This window comes from Gadus chalcogrammus, chromosome 8 (assembly GCF_026213295.1).
Source record: "Gadus chalcogrammus isolate NIFS_2021 chromosome 8, NIFS_Gcha_1.0, whole genome shotgun sequence".
NCBI classification, from domain to species: domain Eukaryota; kingdom Metazoa; phylum Chordata; class Actinopteri; order Gadiformes; family Gadidae; genus Gadus; species Gadus chalcogrammus.
Window position 1 is genome coordinate 3,007,358 of NC_079419.1, and position 17,500 is coordinate 3,024,857.

The window sequence follows — 17,500 nt, forward strand, 5'->3', positions numbered from 1 at the left end:
GCTGTCTGGCTCCTCCCCCCCGCTGCTGCCGCCGCCCTCCCCCCTCCCTCTCCCCCTCCTCTGCCTCCTCCTCCTCTCGCTCCTCCTCCTTCTTCTTCTCTCCCTCTCTCTTTATCCCTCTCCAGCCCTCCTCCCCCTCCTCCTCCTCCCTGCCCTCCCCCTCCTCTGCCGGGTGGGGGGGGAGGAGGCGGGGAGGGGAGGCGGGCTCGGCTGCCTCGTGGGGGCTGCCGGGGTCCCCGCTCTGGGTCATGGCGAAGTATCTGAGCGCCCTCTCCTGGTTGGGGGCGGTAGGGCCCACCGGCGGCTGCTGCTGCTGCTGCTGCTGCTTGTGTCGTGGCGGCGCTGGTGGCAATGGTGCTGGTGAGCCCACGGATTCCCCGCCGCCACCGCCGCCGCCACCATCACGGTCGCGCTCGCGGACGCCCCCGCCACTGCTGCTGCTCCTGCTGGTCGCCATGGCGACGGTGGTGACCGAGGCGTGGGAGGTGACGGCCGCCACCGAGCGGACCAGGGCGGCCGAGAGGGGCTCCAGCTTGGCCCCGCCTCCGTTCTGCAGCTGCAGGACACAGGGGGGGGGGGGGGGGGGGGGTCGGGGGGTCAGAGGTCAGAGGTCAGAGGGCGGCCTGGTGGGGACTGGAGATGCAGGGTGTGTGTGTTTGTGTGTGTTTCTGTGTGTGTGTGTGTGTGTGTGGGAGTGTGTGTGGGGGCTGTTTGGGTGTGTGTGCGTGTGTGTGTGTGTGGGGAGGGGGGGGTGTTTGGGTGTGTGTGCGTGTGTATGTAACTGAGAACAGCAGGTGTGATGATGTAATGATGTACGATTCTTTTTTTTTCTTCTTATCAACACATTACTGCTGTTTCATCCGGAATGGCTATGAAATGCACGGTCAGCAAAGTACAAAGTCATTCAGAAAACCTGCCATGCACGATAAAACTGGCCATTACAACACTGACATTGATAAGCACATGGTTTTGGATTCGACATACATTCAGGATGTCCGACCCAATCATCCAAGAAAAGCCATGAATCATTTTGCATTCGTGAATACATGTGCATCATGTGTGCGCCACTTTAAAGCCTCAAAAGATTTGATTTTATACGCAACGTCGCCACCTGGTGGGGATGTGCGTACTTTCGAGTCAGGATAACGTGACAAAATAAATCGATAATGAATACACAAAGCAGACGGTAAGCTATGATGATAGCGATGCACAACCTACAACCTCTGAAATACTATTTAAATAAATTTGATCCAAATATCATCAATTTCATTTCTTGTATCCATACTCGTAAAAAGAGTCTACATGAGAGCTGCATGCAGATTACCTTTTGTAAAGTGCACCTTAAATCGCACCTTTTAAGTGCGCTTTGAAAACATGAGGCAGCGCTGAGCGATCAGCAGACCGATGTTTGCTATGAAACAAACGCTTTGAAACAAGTACATAAAGAGCAGCTATGTTACTTATAAACAGCCAAAAAAACAAAACATGTACACAGCAGGGCATGTCGTCTTTACTTCAAAACAATATCACATAAAAACCTTCCGACGACCCTATGATGCAAAAAGCCACAACAAGCACATCTCCTGTTTCGCACTTCATGAAGATCTCATGCTGAGCCTTCAGCTCGGACAAGCTGCAGCAAAAGACCACGGGTCACCGGCTCACAAAGCAGGACACCACAGAGGCTGCCAGACTGCCACAAAAACATGGAGTGGCGACAGTAACACGTGATATGCAGCAGGGTCGAGCTTACGTGTCCTCCCTGATTGCCGCCGCTGGATACCGCGGGGGTACCCGTCGGCTCAGCCTCCTGTGTGGACACCCAAGTGGTTACCTCCTCATCCTCCTCACAGTCGACCTGGCTCAGAACACTGGCGGGGATCTCAGGCTAGAACGTACTGCTTACTGTCTCACTCATTCAATTCACTCAATTTCCTCCTCAACCTTGGAACCATGGATGGATTCGAAGATGGGTGAATTCTTTATTTTCACTCTGTAGACTCTCCTAACCGTTTAATCTCCTAACCGTCCTTCAAATCCTTCACCGAGCACAATGAGAGATTGGGTAATGGTGAACGTCTTGCCATATTAATGCCCTATAAGCTTGAGTGGCGTATAAGGAGATAGGGTGTATCTGCTTATAATTTACTCTGTGTTTGCGTACAAAGACATCCGGTAGCAAGGCCGCTGACTGACCACACCTTGATTTGGATATTGAAATGATCGCTGTATCTTTGCCTCAAGGATTTTTTCTTCAGCAGAATCGTATGATACCAACATAAATTAATAATTGGAAAAGGGTTAAACCACAGCAGATTTGCAAACCTCACAATGTATAGCATTATATAAAACGGAAGGGGAAGGAATGGGATTGGGCCTAAGGCCCAATCCCATTCCTACCCCTTACCCTTACCCCTTCAAAACAAGGGGAAGGGGTAAGGGGCAGAAATGGGATCGGGCCTAAATGTTTGCCATGAGCAGCTGACCTGGTCCACCTCCCCCTGGGTGATGGGCTGGGTCTGAAAGCGGGCGTTGGCCCTGCGCAGTCGGGTGTCCCCCACCCTACCCCCGGCCCCGGCCTCCTCCACCTCCTCCTCGTGGGCCTTCTGGGGGCCCGAGAGGCGGTTGAACAGGGCCATCTTCTCCGCCAGGCTCAGGCTGGACAGGTCGGGTTCGTCCGAGGACGGGACCCCCTGGCCCTCTCCCCCCTGGTCCCCCCCTCCCCCTGTGGGAGGGGGTTGGCCTCGCTGGGGCGCCCGGGGGTCCGGGTTCTCCTTCTCCTGGCCCTGGGTGCGCTCCTGGAGCAGGGGGGTGCTCTGGGTGCTAGGGCTGGGACAGGGGGGAGACGGGAGTCAGGCAACTTTATTTATATTTTCGTTTTATTTGTATTAGTTGTATTTCGATTAGTGCCGTCAGTTTAACGCATTATTAACGGCGTTAACGTAAAACAAATTTTAACGGCGTTCATTTTTTTATCGCGTGATTAACGCTACGCTACACTGGAAACAAAACAACAAGCACGCCGCACAAACTTGTTGGGGCAAGCAAGGATACGGAGCGGGTGAAAAACTCCTTAAAAGTGTGTGTTTGTTATTGTGTGTCACTCTGTTCGAGCCTGCTGCACGAGAGATCAAAGTTGTCATTAGCTGTTACGTCTTTCTGAACAATCGCAGTAAAATAAATATAAATGGAAAAATCCATAGATACAATAAATGTAACCACTAGACCTACGAGGATCAAACAAGTTATTTACAAAACTTGCTCTTCCCAAACTGAAAAGGTGAAGGGAGGCTGAAACCCAACTCACAGGTTCTCAACCTTTGACCTCTCCCAGAAGACACTATCCCTAACATTAGTGTTTAACTGAGCAAAGGCTGACGGAGAAGGATAACAGAGCTATAGTGTCAACACAGTTCTGTTCCTTGCCCCTACAAGGTGTACACAGCTAAGCCAAGTGCAACTGCAGTACTGCATATTGGCCAGCAGAGGGCCATTGGGTAGACTAAATGTGCATTCGCAATTAATTCTTAGTATGTTGATTCAATCATAGCTCTAATGCTGGCCCCGTTATGGGTCTAGGAACCACAATCAGAAATGGTATCAGACACACACACACACACACACACACACACACACACACACACACACACACACACACACACACACACACACACACACACACACACTTGTACCTGAAGCTGGTCGTGGTGGTTTTGACTAAAGTTGGGCTAGAGTTTCGGGCCGCAGTGTGAACGACAACAGGATGTGATGTCACATCAGTGTCCCTACAGAAGATAACAATTCAAGTGAAGGACGGAAGGTAAACATGAGAAAGCCTAACGCAGATAGATGTCACAAGTACACATAGACAAGACAAGAGAGAAGGTGCAGAACGATATTTGATGGGATGCAAATTGTTGTGAAGGATGGGGGGAGACGAGAGGAAAGGAGAGCTGAGGGAAGGAGATGAGTCGAATAGATAACACGAGGGACATGTTCAGATTTCAGGCCTTTCTGATCGATTCAGATGTGGTCTTTGCCACTATATGCGGTTTTTGCCTACAGCGCATTGTTAGTCTCACAAATCAGCCCTTAGATCAACAATCTAAAGTCTGATAGCCAGTCTTGAATTTGGGTGAACTGGGCGTTTGCTTCATATTTGTTTTGCCCAATCATGTTGCCAGGAGTAATGTGCCATGTAATGTGCTATTAAACATCTCGGCCAGTTGTAGTTAAATGTAAAAACAAGAACAGTCTGTTAAGGCCCCAAATCAACACTGTGCAGACTGGCGTCTGTGGAAAACAAATACTCAAATTAATCGTATATTTAATTAGAAAACAGCCAAGTGTCGCGGTTCCCCTTTATAAGGAGACATATTATACCACCAGGTGTGAGTGTGATTAGCCGTTTCAGCCCACATCTAGGTGGACACGCCCCCTTGTGATGTCAGAAGAGGCCGATTTTCAAAACGGCTTAGAATGGCTAATCACACTCACACCTGGTGGTATGACATGTCACCTTTAACACAAGAAGAGGTTCACATGAGGGACCTACGTGGTGGCGGTGTCCACCTCCCGGCTGGTGACGGGCTGGGTGTGGGATCGGTCCTGCACCCGACGGAGGCGGCGCTCCACCGCCACGTTACGGGAGCGAGGCTTGGGAACGCCGCCGTCTGACGCCCTCTCCAGCTCCTGGCGGGAGACAGAGAAACGCGTCTCGGGTTTAGAACCAACACGACCAGGCGGACGGGCCAGATCCCAGCGGTGGAAGATATTATCTAGTGAATCCGGGTCGCTTCCTACTCCCAAAATGAACCTGTTCTTATCCTCGCAAATAAACACAGACAAACAAAAAGCTCTTTCTGCATTCAACATCGCAGAAGAATGGTTGATTGACTCACTCATTTGTCATTTGTCGTTGGAATTGAAGGGATTGAATGAGACTGACATCAAATTGGAAATAGAATATTGCATTGTAATACGGATTGTAATACGGTAACACGGATGTTTTTTTGTTAAAATGCTTGTTTAAAAAAATGTGATGCCTGTAGAGAATCAATCGAACATCGGGAATCTGTAAGAATATTTAATTTCTTTACTATGAGGTGCATGTTCCTTTAAATCTGTGCGTGCCGTGTTCCAATATCCATACTATCCTTACTTACTAGCCTAAGTTTGAGTACGTAGGGCGTTCCGATTCAGATCGGTCGAAAATAAGTGAACTGAGAGGACCCGGATGGTGTACTCAAAACGGTCAAATCGCGAAGTGTGTGGCGATGTACACTTTTCGTACTCAACGGCAGCCATCTTAGCTACGTAGCGGAAGAGGGCGGAGCCAGGCTAAGCCAACGTCGGCGCATTTTTCACATAGCCTGCATTAATAGAGTCATTTTGTAGTTGTTATAGCTTTTATAGCTTTTTATACCTGCTAGGCGTTAAGAGTTCACCGTTCAAAGCGGGATGTTTATTGCGGGGGAGGAGCCGCGGCGGCAGTCGTGATCGTAATTTCCGCTTAGTGCACCACGGAGTACTCGATTTGGAACAACACTGACATCTGAAAATTAGCGCACTTAGTGAGTGCGGATAGTGTACTACGTTTAAGTGTACTGATGGAAGTATGGATATCGGAACACGGCACTGGTGTTGTGGTTGATGCAGATGAACCAGAGTGTTTACCCTGAAGAGGGATCTCTTGGCCGCCACGCTCATCTTGGCTCTCTCGTCTAGCGTCTGCTCATCTGTGGCTGGGGAATACGTAAAAAAACGGTTACGCCATACTGCAGTACACTGTATGCATGTTTAGTAATAGGAAGTACATAACAAATCAGACAATTAAATTGCTCTAGCTGTTAAAGGTCCCATGACATGCCACCAGGTGTGAGTGTGATTAGCCTGGTGGCATGTCATGGGACCTTAAATCGAGGTCCAGTTATGCTGACCTCAAAGCTATCTCTTGTATCTAGTATAGATAGTATTATATAATACCTCATCCTTTAGTATAACAACATAGAGACAAAAGAAAGAGGAACAGAGTGTTTACCATCAGCCTCCTGATGCTGGGTTGGACTCATGCGAGACCTTGGGAAACAAAGACAAAAACATTGGCGTGACCATACAGTAAAAAACTTTTATTTGGCGTCTGATAGCTGCAGTCTTGGACAGGCACGTCACAGTTATCTTCTTATCTGCAACAAAATGCGTGTTTTCTTGGCAAAGTCGACTGTTGGCACACAGAGGAAAGTGAAGCATCACAAGCTAGAATAGTGTCGCCCGATACAGTTACAAACTTTGCAAAAATGGTATGGTACATCACATCCTTTTCCGACATCAAAAAAAATACATAAAAGATGTTAACTTACAAATTGTTATCGTGCATAACATTACATACTTTGCAAGGGTGTCAGCTATAGGTCGTTTTAAAAGATTGTCAAGTTGTTAGTACACGGAGGACTTTTCTCCACCAAGGAGGACTTTTATTGTGAAGTCCTCCCGCCTGTACCTATGGGACTCCATGCGCTCCGCGGAGGTTATGGGCTGGGTCCGGAAGCGCTCGGACATGCGGCTGTCCTGCCCCGGGGTGATGTAGCGCCGGGGCCTCCGGAGGACACCGATGTCCCGCTCCACCGCTCCACCGCCGGGAGCCGGCTCCACCTCCACCGCCGACGGCTCTACTTTAGCGGGCTCCCTTGAGGTGGTGACACATCCCATAAGGAAACACGGACAGAGACGACCACACAGGACACAGAGGGGAGGTTCGAGTTGTGAGCGAGCGATCATCAGGATTAGGGAACAATTGCTTCCGACGTGATTTTGTTTTTAGTGGGGTTGGTTAGAGCGTCTCCTTGGGAACCACACGGCCGGGTTACCTGAGTAGGTCAGGCAGGGGGTCGCTCACACACTGATACTGCAAGACAAGTCGACCGCCGACCCCCCCCCCCCCCCCACCGTGGCAGAGCGACAGCTGCGGCGGGGTCGCCGCGTGTCACTCGAGGCATGCACCGGTTTAACCGCCAAAACCGTTCCAACACAACAAGCAACTCGGTCAAACGAATGAGGGCTGAATGGACCCACGGCCGATTCCGGAGAACCGTAGCACGCAACGTGTTCCCCGTCGCGAAATCCATGTCCTCTCAACCCCTCGTAATGCTTCTGCTGCTTTCGTGACAAGGCCGTAGGCCGGATTACGTAAGACGTTCACAGCACACGGGCGCACGAGCAGGGTTAGTCAGCGGTCGCCAATGCATGCCGGGTCACCTACAGCTCGGGCTTGCGGTTGGCGTTCTCGAGGTAGGAGTGGCGCAGCCGAGCTACGGACACCCGGGTGTCCAGGGATCCCACCTCCCCGTTGGCCAGCCCCAGGGCAGCCGAGGCCAGGGCCACCTCCCGGCCCGCCGCCACCTCCCGGCACGCCGACGCCCGCTCTGCGGCGCGGTACATGGCCGGGCGCTGGCCCATGCCCACGTCCGACATGGAGCGGACGCGGACTTTAGGCTTGGGTCCCCCTCCGTTGCTGCTATTCGACTGCCTGCTGGTGGACGAGGTGTCCTGGAGGTACACCGCCGGGTCTGATCGCTGGTGTTCCTGGGGGACTTCCTGGGTCGGGGCCTGCCGGCGCTGGATCTGGGGCTCCTGAGGCCGTTGCAGTTGGATCTCTTGGTGCCGTTTCCCTGGGATCTCCTGCAGGTGCTGCAGGGGTATTTCCCGGGGGTTTTGTAGTTGGATCTCCTGGTGGCATAGCCGTGGGATCTCCTCAGGGCGTTGCAGTTGGATCTCCTGGTGGTGATGTCGTGGCATCTCCTGGTGGCGTTGCAGTGGGATCTCCTGAGGCTGTTGCAAAGGGATCTCTTGGTGGCGTTGCCGTGGGATCTCCTGAGGGCGTTGCAGTTGGATCTCATGCAGGTGCTGCGGTGGTATCTCCCGGGGCCGTGGCATTGGGATCTCTTGGAGTTGTTGCTGTGGAATCTCCTGCGGGTGTTGCAGTTGGATCTCCTGGTGGTGATGTCGTGGCAACTCCTGGTGGCGTTGCAGTGGGATCTCCTGAGGCCGTTGCATTGGGATCTCTTGGAGTTGTTGCCGTGGGATCTCCTGCGGGTGTTGCAGTGGGATCTCCTGTTGGCGTTGCCGTGGCGTCTCCTGAGGGCGTTGCTGTGGGATCTCTCGGGGTCTCCTTTGGAGCTCCTGAGGGTGCTGCAACGGTATTTCCCTGGGATGTTGCAGTGGGATCTCTTGGTGGCGTTTCACTGGGAACTCCTGAGGCTGTTGCAGTTCGCTCTGCTGGTGCCGTTGCCGTGGCACCTCCTGAGGGGGTTGCAGAGGGATCTCTTGAGGTCTCCTTTGTAGTTCCCGCTGGAATCGTTGGGACTCTGGCTGTCGGGACTCAAAGTCCCGCTGCCTGTCGCCCTCTGTGCGGTTCCAGGCTGCTTCATACGGCGGCTCGTACTGTTCTCGTTTTGGGGGATCGTGCGACACCTGAAACGGTTGATGCTGGCGAACGGGTTCCCTGTGGTACACCTGCTCAGGATGCTGCTGCTGCTGCTGCTGCTGCTGGGGATGTTGGCGTGGTGGGGTGGCGTGGGGAGGCGGGGGTTGTGGCTCCGTCCACCTGGACGCCCTCCCTTCCTGGCCGTCCAGACCCTGCCGGGTACCTCCGGTTGACCTCTCACCGGCGGCGACCGGCCCTCGCACTCGGTCGTCCAGGCCTCTCTCCGCAGGCCGCTCCCTCTTCCAGTCGTCCCCGGACATGGTCGCCCGCCGCATCCGGGGACTCAACGTCTCCGGCTCGCTGTCGTCGCTCTGCCCTCCGTCCTGGCTCCTCTCCCGCCGGCGGATCTCCGAGGGCAGCACCGCCTTCCTGCTCTTCAGCAGGCCCGCCGTGTGGGGCTCCGCCTTCAGCGCCTGCCGGGCCTCCTGTCTGGCCTCCAGGCGGGCCTCCCTGTGTGTGGCGTAGATCTGGTCGGCGCTGACCCTCCTCCGGCGCTGGACCTCCGGCGGACCCGGCGGCCCGGTGCCGGGGGCGCCGGTCGGTTCCGACTCGCGCCCCGTGCCCGGATGTGGACGGGGGGCCGCAGACCTTTGGTAGTCTGGGTAGTCTGAGTGCTGCTGCTGTTTGACGGCGTACTGAGGAGCATCGCCACCGGCCTGACGCTGGGGTCGGTTCCCCTGGGGGCCGTCTGGACTCCACTCGGATGGCCTGTGGACGGCTTCATCCCGTGGTAACCTCTCTCTCGCTCTGATTCTTAAAGGGGGGAGGACAGACGACGAGATATGGCGTGATTTGAGTGCTGATCAAGAGGGGATAGTGACACTTACTTTTTTGTTGTTGCTGTTTAGTTTCATTTGAATATACTGAAAACTGTTTTTGCCATTGCACCATGGGGAAGAGAAGACAGTCAAAGCGATAACACAATATTCAGTGCGTTAAAAATAAAAAACAATCTCAACGTTTAGTGGTTCTTTCTCGCGGTCTATCGAGAAAAATAGATTGTAAAATACACAGCCACATTTTCAAAAAATAGAAAGCATAAAAACGGTATAAATATACATACTATATCGTTATGTACAAACTGAATCAATAAAAAGCCAAGCCCGATTCAACCTAGAGCCATCCTGGGCCAAGAGCGAGAGGCAGGACCAAATCAGACCCTTCCTTAAAATAGCAACAAGGTCAAGTGGCAACATAGTCCGGGTTTAACATTGATTCAAAGTTCAAACAACCCTCTTCTCACAGGCCCCTTCATGCCTAATTAGTGAGCAGAACTATTTTAATCGATGCTCTTTTAACCTAAAGTACAGAGGCATTGCATTAATCTCCTTTGCATTTGCCTCGGCATCAATTGGTTTAAGCTGTGACGTTACGCCTGACCCCACAGCTCTAGCTAGCCTTTAGCTAGCTCTAGCTAACATCCTTGTGTCGCCTGGCCAGCTTATATCGTCACACTGGAAACCAAGATACCAGAGGTAGAAATGAATGTAGACCAGCAGTCTGTTTTCAAATATATTGGAACATTCATAGAATTCCCCTTCTTTCCTGCCTGGGACTCTTTTGTAGAAAATAAAGTCTTTCATCAGCTCCTGTTGGGACTGCAAGGGGTCTTACTGGCTGTTCAATAAGAAGGTTATCTAGGGAATCTGGGTCACTTCTTGCTCCCAAAATATACCTGTTCTCATCCTCACAAATAAATACAAACAAACAAAAAGATTTTTCTGCATTCAACATCGCAGAAGAACGGTTGATTGACCAGCCATTTGTCGTTGGAATAGCTACGACTTTATATCAGATGTTGATTTGTTGTTGTTTCGATGTAAATTATACCACAGGTAAGACTGGACCTTTAGAACGGGATCAAATGAGCTTGACAGCCTACCTTTCCCACCTCCAATGAACAATAACTCATCAGTATGATTATTATCCACCATTGATAGTGCCCCCCAACTAGCCTCTAGGTTAAAAAATCTTCAATTCATGGGCATAGTAGCAAAATCGGCCCATCAGTAAATATTATAGAAAAGAACAAGATTGATCTAGAGATACATATTTGTGTGTGGAATTTATTCAGATGGGGAAATCCCACAATCTCTAGAAAGAATTACCTAACATAGCTCACTGAAATAATTGTGTTTATTGTCAAATTTTTTCGAATTCGGCCAACGGAGTACACAAATATCGGACCAATGACAGCAATAATCCGACATTTTTGGGCCGGAAACATAGTTGATTTTGCAGACCGCAATATTTTCAAACCAGGCATATAAAGCAGCATGTGTAGCGCACGTGGATGATGGCTGGTTTAGGCAGCCTCATCAGGCCCTGAGTCAGGCCACGATTATACGTAGCAGGGTATTTATAGAAACGAATATTTCCCCCCCTCCGTTTTCAAAAATAACATTGTGCACACAACATCCTTTTCAAAAAAGTTGGCGTTAACATCAAAACGCATAAATACGCCGTCAAGCGCCATCATAACTATGCCGAACCTATGGGCGGCAGTGTAGGGAGAAGGATAAAGCCATGAAAGCGAATCAGAATCCTCAGAATCAACAACAACGAATAACACGAGCGTCTTCCTGTTCCTTTCAAACAAACAATATGGCACGAGGTTCATTCGTGTGGACAGACAGCGAAGTGGAGTTACTCCTTAAGGTCGCTTTGCACAAACGTAAAAATTAGTTCCACCTTAACAGCATCCATGATAGCCAAACAAACTGTAAACATAGGGCGCTCATATGACGTTAAGCATTTCCTGGCACATAATGTGACGCTTCAGAACCTAAAACCCCGTTGCTCCCCGTTCACACGACAACACATAACCGGCGTTTTTCAGAAATCTCCACCTTGGCCGGAGTTTTTAGAAAGGATAGTTTTCTGTGCTAAAAACTGCGTTTTCGTGTAAATGAGAGGCCAAACCGCGGGGAAATATCTGCGTTTTCCCTTCGTGTAAACGGGGCCTGACAGACTGATTGGACTCTGGGGCAGGGTCAGGCTGCACACCTGTTGCATACTGAGTAATCAGTGTGCAACAGGTTAAACCAGCCATCACACACAGACACACTCCACAAAGCATTACTCTCTTCTATTAGAAACAGGCAGAGCGTGTCGGCCCTTTAAATCTTTCTTCAATCTTTTATTTTACGAACATCATATGTTCTTATGATAGCACTGCAGTCCTTCTAAGTTGAGCCTCACCATTCATAGCCCTCACTGCAGTCTTTCATGAACTCACACAGCATATGGTTGGTTTATATTTGACCGCAGAACTGGGCCAGCGTGACAGGACTCTGGAATCATATTATAGAATGGTTCCACCCACTTGCAACAATAGTAAGTTGCCAGCAACAACTTGATGGCTACTTTTGACCGTCCTAAGCCAAAGATGCGATGATGGAAACATAGCTTCTAAGCCACTGTCGGTCACTGACACTGTTACATGTTCAGTTCTTTATGAAACGTAAGCAACTTCATATCGTAAACGGTTCCATGTGCAGGTGTCTATTGACAGTGTAAGTGATCACCAGCCATGGTGTGAATGGATATAGAACCAGGGGGGGTGATAACTACACAGCCCGGAAAAACCCAATCTGAGTTTGTAAGATTGTTCCTAAGAAACCTTTACATTTCCAAACGATTTCCCAAACCAATTTTACCAAAAAGCTATTGTTTCTAAAGTAAGACTGGTGTCCGTCCCAGGCTGGATGGGGCACCTCACCCCTACAACACTACGAGAAACAAAGCACTGCGAGAACCGTCATCTATCCTGCGCAGCGTTGAACAAGCAGTCAATCTGTCAGTCAGTAAGTCAGTCAGTCAGTAAGTCTGCCTTCTATTGAGCGTTCGATTCAGCTCAAACCCACCGTCGTAACCCCTGCCGACGGCCGACGGCCACACAGCTCCGCCCCTCTGCGGTCGCTCGGACTCACCCTTGTCTGCTGAGGATGCTCTGGGCCTGCTGCTCGATGAACAGGTCTCCGGGGGAGACGCCGTAGCGCGGGGAGGGCAGCGAGTTGCGGCGGGCGCTACGCGGAGAGCTCGGCACCGACGCCACGCTGAAGTCCGCCCTGCTGGAGGAGGAGGGGGGCTGGCCGGGCTCCGGGGGCGGCGGGGGGTGCTGGTGCTGGGGGGGGGACGGACGTTGCAGTGAGGTCTGGGGCGCCTGGTGCTGCTCCTCGCTCCTGGGTCTGGACGCCGCAGCGACGGCGTGCTCCTTGGCCCCTCCTCCTCCGCCGCCCCCCCGCCGGTGGTTCTCCGTGTTCATGGCCCTCTCCCGCTCCGAGAACCGGCCGGGCCGTTCGTGTGTCGGGGGCGGGGCTTGGGCGGGGTGGGCGTGGTGGCCGGAACCGGTACCGGCTGGGGAGTCCTTCTCCGGTTGGGTGCGCATGTGAACCCGGCCCACGCCGGAGCTGTAGGGTACCCTGGGCTCCGGCCCGTCCTCGCCGACCACCGGCCTGTCCCTGTCTCTGTCCCGACGGGCGCTAGGGGGCGGCGGCGGCGGCGGCTGCGGGCCGGGCGGGTCCTGCTGGCCCTCGCGGCGGGACCGGTAGCGCGGCGTGTAGTCCAGGTCGGGCTCCTGGTCCAGGAGGATGCCGTAGCGCTCAGAGAGCTGCCGCCGCCGCTCGGCTTTGTAGCGGGCGATGCGCTCGGCCTTGGAGCTGAGGCCGCCGGCGTCCGCCGCCGCCGACGAGGCGCCGGACGACGCGGAGACGGGCTCAGCGCGGACCGCCGTGTGCGCCGGGGCGCGGGTACCACCGCCGCCGCCGCCGCCACCGACTCTGACCCGCGACGACGACCTGTCCGGAGACCCGGCGTGCGTCTGGGGCGCGTCCATCTCCTCTCGGGTGTAGCGCCTCACTGTGGACGGAGCGTGGGAACACATGATGGGTATAAGCTGGAGATTGTTTTTCTACTTTGTTAATTCTATGTTTTTTTGTATTTGTTGTTCCCCTAGCAAAGAGACAAGGCAGAACAAGGTTTTTACTGTCCGGCAAACAGCCAAACGGAGGCTTACCATAGACATGCAGGGTCTACAAATACAATAGAAAGTCTCATAGGGTGCAGACAATTCCCTATAATGTGCAGTGTCTTTTTCCTTTATGTACATTTACCACAACAGCTTTGATTAACAGCTAGACAGGAGACACGACAGATTCAGTCAAAAAGTCATAAACAGAAAGCATTCCTATACAGAAAGTCCTCATGAATTCCTCATGCACACAGAAGATCATCATAGAGTTCACATACACACAGAAAGACCTCATAAAGTCCACAAACACACAGAAAGTCCTCATAAAGTTCACACACACACAGAAAGTCCTCATAAAGTCAACATAAATACAGAACTTCTTCATACATACAGAAAGTCAAAATAAAGTCCCCCTAAATACAGTAAGTCTTCAGAACTTCTTCATACATACAGAGAGTCGTAGACAGAGAGTGTTCATACGGAGAGAGTCTCCACGGTAACGGGGGTCCACGCTCACCCTTCAGGCGCGGCTCACAGTGGTCTGATGCGCGCGTGTAGCGTGGGGAGTCCTCCTCCAGCATCCTATTGGCTACCGGACCCCCGGGCACCAGGGCCGGCGGGGCGTCCCCCTCGAACCCCTCCAGCCGCCGGGCCACCCTCTCCTTCCTGGGAAAGGTCAAAGGTCAGGGGTCAAAGGGAGGCAACTGCTTAAAGGTCCCATGACATGCCAACAGGTGCGAGTGTGGTCAGCCGTTACAAGCCGTTTTGAAAATCTGCCTCTAATGACATCACAAGTGGGCGTGTCCAGCTAGATGTTTGACAGATGAGCAACGTTTGCTACAGTCCACTGGGCAGGCTGGTAGACTGATCTATCAGCACACATCTAGTTTGACACGCCCACTTGTGATGTCATAAGGGGCCGATTTTCAAAACGGCTTGTTAGGCTAATCACACTCAGACATTTAAGCAAATCCTAAAAACAAATGTGATACACGTAGATCTCATGAATAGGAATTTAACGCAGGAAATACCTGTTCATTCCAGAAGCACTCTCTCTGGTCTTTTCAAATTGTTTCTTCAATTCTGAAACTGGGTGTGGGGGAATAGATGATAAAGGTTAGTTGTTCGGGTGAGCAAGAACGGTAAGGAGAGCTTCCAGTGAAGGGATTTATTCGAAATGATTAATCAAATCTCACCCTTGGGCAGGACAGCCAAAAGATCAATGTCGGAAACACTCTTGACCAACGTGCTCCTCTCAATTACCAGGAGGTCACTCTGAAAGCTAAACACACAACGGCCAGAAGAAAAACAACATAAAACACGATGTTATGAGACTCTGGGCTCAATGCAGAAAGCAATGTTGAAGTCGCATGATTACACGTGTCTTAACTTGTGATAACCTCGGTTAGAAAATGTTGGGATTGGATCAGGTCAAAACCAAGTAGTTTCTGTAAAACAAATGACTAAAGGCTTAAAAAAAATACTTGAAACGAAATAAAATGTGTAAGATGTCCTACATTTTCCATACATTTAGTCTTGTAAGTCATCCCTCAGAAAAGCAGAACACATCTAGGCAGCTCTTAATCCCTTTTGGAGGATAGGCTATGTGTTTGTGTGTCTTAGTAACTAGGTCAATCGATCTGTGACCCCACCTCTCTGATCCTAATGCCTAATGTGTGGGGAGCCAAGCAAAGTCACCAAGACCAGTTTTAATCACTCTATGTTTACCTCATGGCTCCATACCAGGTATCGGCTGAGCCCAAAACCTCATGTGTGTAAATATTGGCTTAGCCCAAAACCTCATGTCTGTAAATATTGGCTTTGCACGGAAAACACGCACTAAAAGAATCATTTTTGGTCAACAGCGGAGCCTGCCTGGAGAAGATTCTAACATGTGTTGACAATACTATAAATTCTCCAGAACTTGGATGTCCTTTCTGCTGCAAGCTGCTGTTGCGCAACGCAAACTGAGAAGGTTGTACGTGTTGTTTCATCAGTCTCTTAAATTCCTTGGCTTTGGTGCCGCTATACTGACGTCGAGCAGAGAAGAAACAGAGAGAACTGTGCCTTCGTCATGGAACAAAAACTCATGCATGGTGGACTTCTTCTTGCTTCAGGTGATATATTGAGGCCTTTATTTGCATGCCAAGAAGGGATCTTGGGATAAGCTTCCACAGCCAACTCTGGCTTTTAATGCTTAGCAGACATGATAGTCTTAAAGCTAGGCTAAAAGCCACAGCCTACACAGGCACTGAGTGGATGACCATGCAAATGCACTGCAGAACGCGCTGCGTACTCAAAAATGCACGCTTAAAAAAACGGTTTGATATTGATTTTGGTCTGCAATAAAACACACGTGCTATGTTGGTCTCCGATTAAGCAAAATGAGAGACCACTTAGACTACTAGAATGGAATATTTTACATTTTACTGAAATATTTGAAACTAATTGTGAAAGAGAAACATATCGATCAGCCACTGAAAAAGGACTAGGGCACCTGACTCATTTTAATTTATGCAATGTAAGAATAGTGCTTACAGCTTGAGTTTCATGCCAGGAGGAGGCGGGGCAGGCTTGTGATTGACCCTCCAGTTGCTAGGCAAGCTTCCCTACCTCAGACTGGGGGAAGAACACCTGACCTAAGAGCGTTGGGGCGCTGCCAGCTCAGCACTGAGCGCCTCCGCCGGAGGGGACAGTTTGGTACTCCGTCACGTCCCGCTACTTACCTTAAGGTTCTCGTTGGAAAGGACACCGAGGCACACAGTCTGGGAGATGCTTTGTTGTCGAATCCTGCAGAAAACAGAGACCGAGTTTAGGACAGAGTCGACACGATACAAAAACCTTCTGAAACCACCGTCTTCAGTCTCGATGAAGCAGCTCTCATCTCACGGGAGAACCGGGGCGAACGTTTAAAGGCCGATCTTTCACTCATCTCTCGTTTTTTGACGACGAAACGGTGCATCAGGATGAGCCAATATGTTTTCTGCTTATTTTAGGGACCACTCTTAAAATAAGGTTTTGTGTGACATGCCCCTGATCCATGGATGTGTAACACAGCCGAGAATAAACCGCCTGTATCTATTTCAAGAGCTGAGGTTTTGTCATTGGGAAATGAGGAAGATTCTCAGCTCCGCTTCACAGCCTGGCCACACGCGATCCTAGCATCTCACTCCCTCTCTCTCACCCCCTCTCTCTCACCCCCTCTCTCTCACTCCCTCTCTATCACCCCCTCTCTCTCACTCCCTCTCTCTCACCCCCTCTCTCTCACTCCCTCTCTCTCCCGCCCTCTCTCTCTCTCTCTCGCACTCTCTCCCTCTCTCTCTCTCTGTCTGTCTGTCTGTCTGTCTGTCTCTCTGATTGGACAGTTATAGCTGTTACAACGTTGTAGTTGAGATGGATCACATTACTGCTTATCCCTCCAGACCCCCTCCTTGATGACCCCATCAACCCGCCCCCCCCCCCCCCCCCCCAGGCCTTCTTCAGAGTGTGTTGTGTCTGCCCTGATAAACCCGGCCTGGCTAATTATCCCCCTCCTAGAAGATGAAGTGCAGTCAGACACTTGGTTTAGGTTTTCTTGTGTGTTTCAGGGTCTAGGGTTTATGGGGGAGTTTTAAAAGCACAGATGAATGCGGGCCTGTGCAGCAGGTATAGACATACACATAAGCAATATGGAAGATATGTGAGTCTCCCCCCGAGGTGGAAATAAGTCAGCCTGAAGGTTTCTTGAGAGGTTTGAAGACAGCGACAACATGGTTGAGAGAGAGAGAGAGAGAGAGAGAGAGAGAGAGAGAGAGAGAGAGAGAGAGAGAGAGAGAGAGAGAGAGAGAGAGAGAGAGAGAGAGAGAGAGAGAGGCAGAGAGAGCGAGAGAGAGAGAGAGAGAGAGAGAGAGAGAGAGCGAGAGAGCGAGAGAGAGAGAGAGAAGCAGAGAGAGAGAGGCAGAGAGAGAGAGAGAGAGAGAGAGAGAGAGAGAAGCAGAGAGAGAGGCAGAGAGAGGCAGAGAGAGAGAGAGATTGAGAGAGAGAGAGAGAGAGAGAGAGAGAGAGAG

The 17,500-nt window shown here is 51.1% G+C and overlaps 1 protein-coding gene across 1 annotated transcript in view; it reads right to left on the bottom strand.

The window, feature by feature from the left end:
• LOC130387166 (supervillin-like) overlaps positions 1 to 17,500 on the bottom strand; it is a gene marked incomplete at its 5' end in the record, with an annotated part of 61,544 nt that overhangs the window by 32,106 nt on the left and 11,938 nt on the right. The window contains 14 exons of the mRNA XM_056596162.1: positions 104 to 556; positions 1,613 to 1,810; positions 2,487 to 2,829; positions 3,693 to 3,785; positions 4,556 to 4,692; positions 5,677 to 5,744; positions 6,041 to 6,078; positions 6,500 to 6,685; positions 7,259 to 9,235; positions 12,415 to 13,342; positions 13,972 to 14,120; positions 14,486 to 14,543; positions 14,651 to 14,736; positions 16,181 to 16,244. Coding sequence (XP_056452137.1) covers positions 104 to 556; positions 1,613 to 1,810; positions 2,487 to 2,829; positions 3,693 to 3,785; positions 4,556 to 4,692; positions 5,677 to 5,744; positions 6,041 to 6,078; positions 6,500 to 6,685; positions 7,259 to 9,235; positions 12,415 to 13,342; positions 13,972 to 14,120; positions 14,486 to 14,543; positions 14,651 to 14,736; positions 16,181 to 16,244 — 4,778 coding nt within the window. The remainder of the gene's footprint in view (positions 1 to 103; positions 557 to 1,612; positions 1,811 to 2,486; positions 2,830 to 3,692; positions 3,786 to 4,555; positions 4,693 to 5,676; positions 5,745 to 6,040; positions 6,079 to 6,499; positions 6,686 to 7,258; positions 9,236 to 12,414; positions 13,343 to 13,971; positions 14,121 to 14,485; positions 14,544 to 14,650; positions 14,737 to 16,180; positions 16,245 to 17,500) is intronic.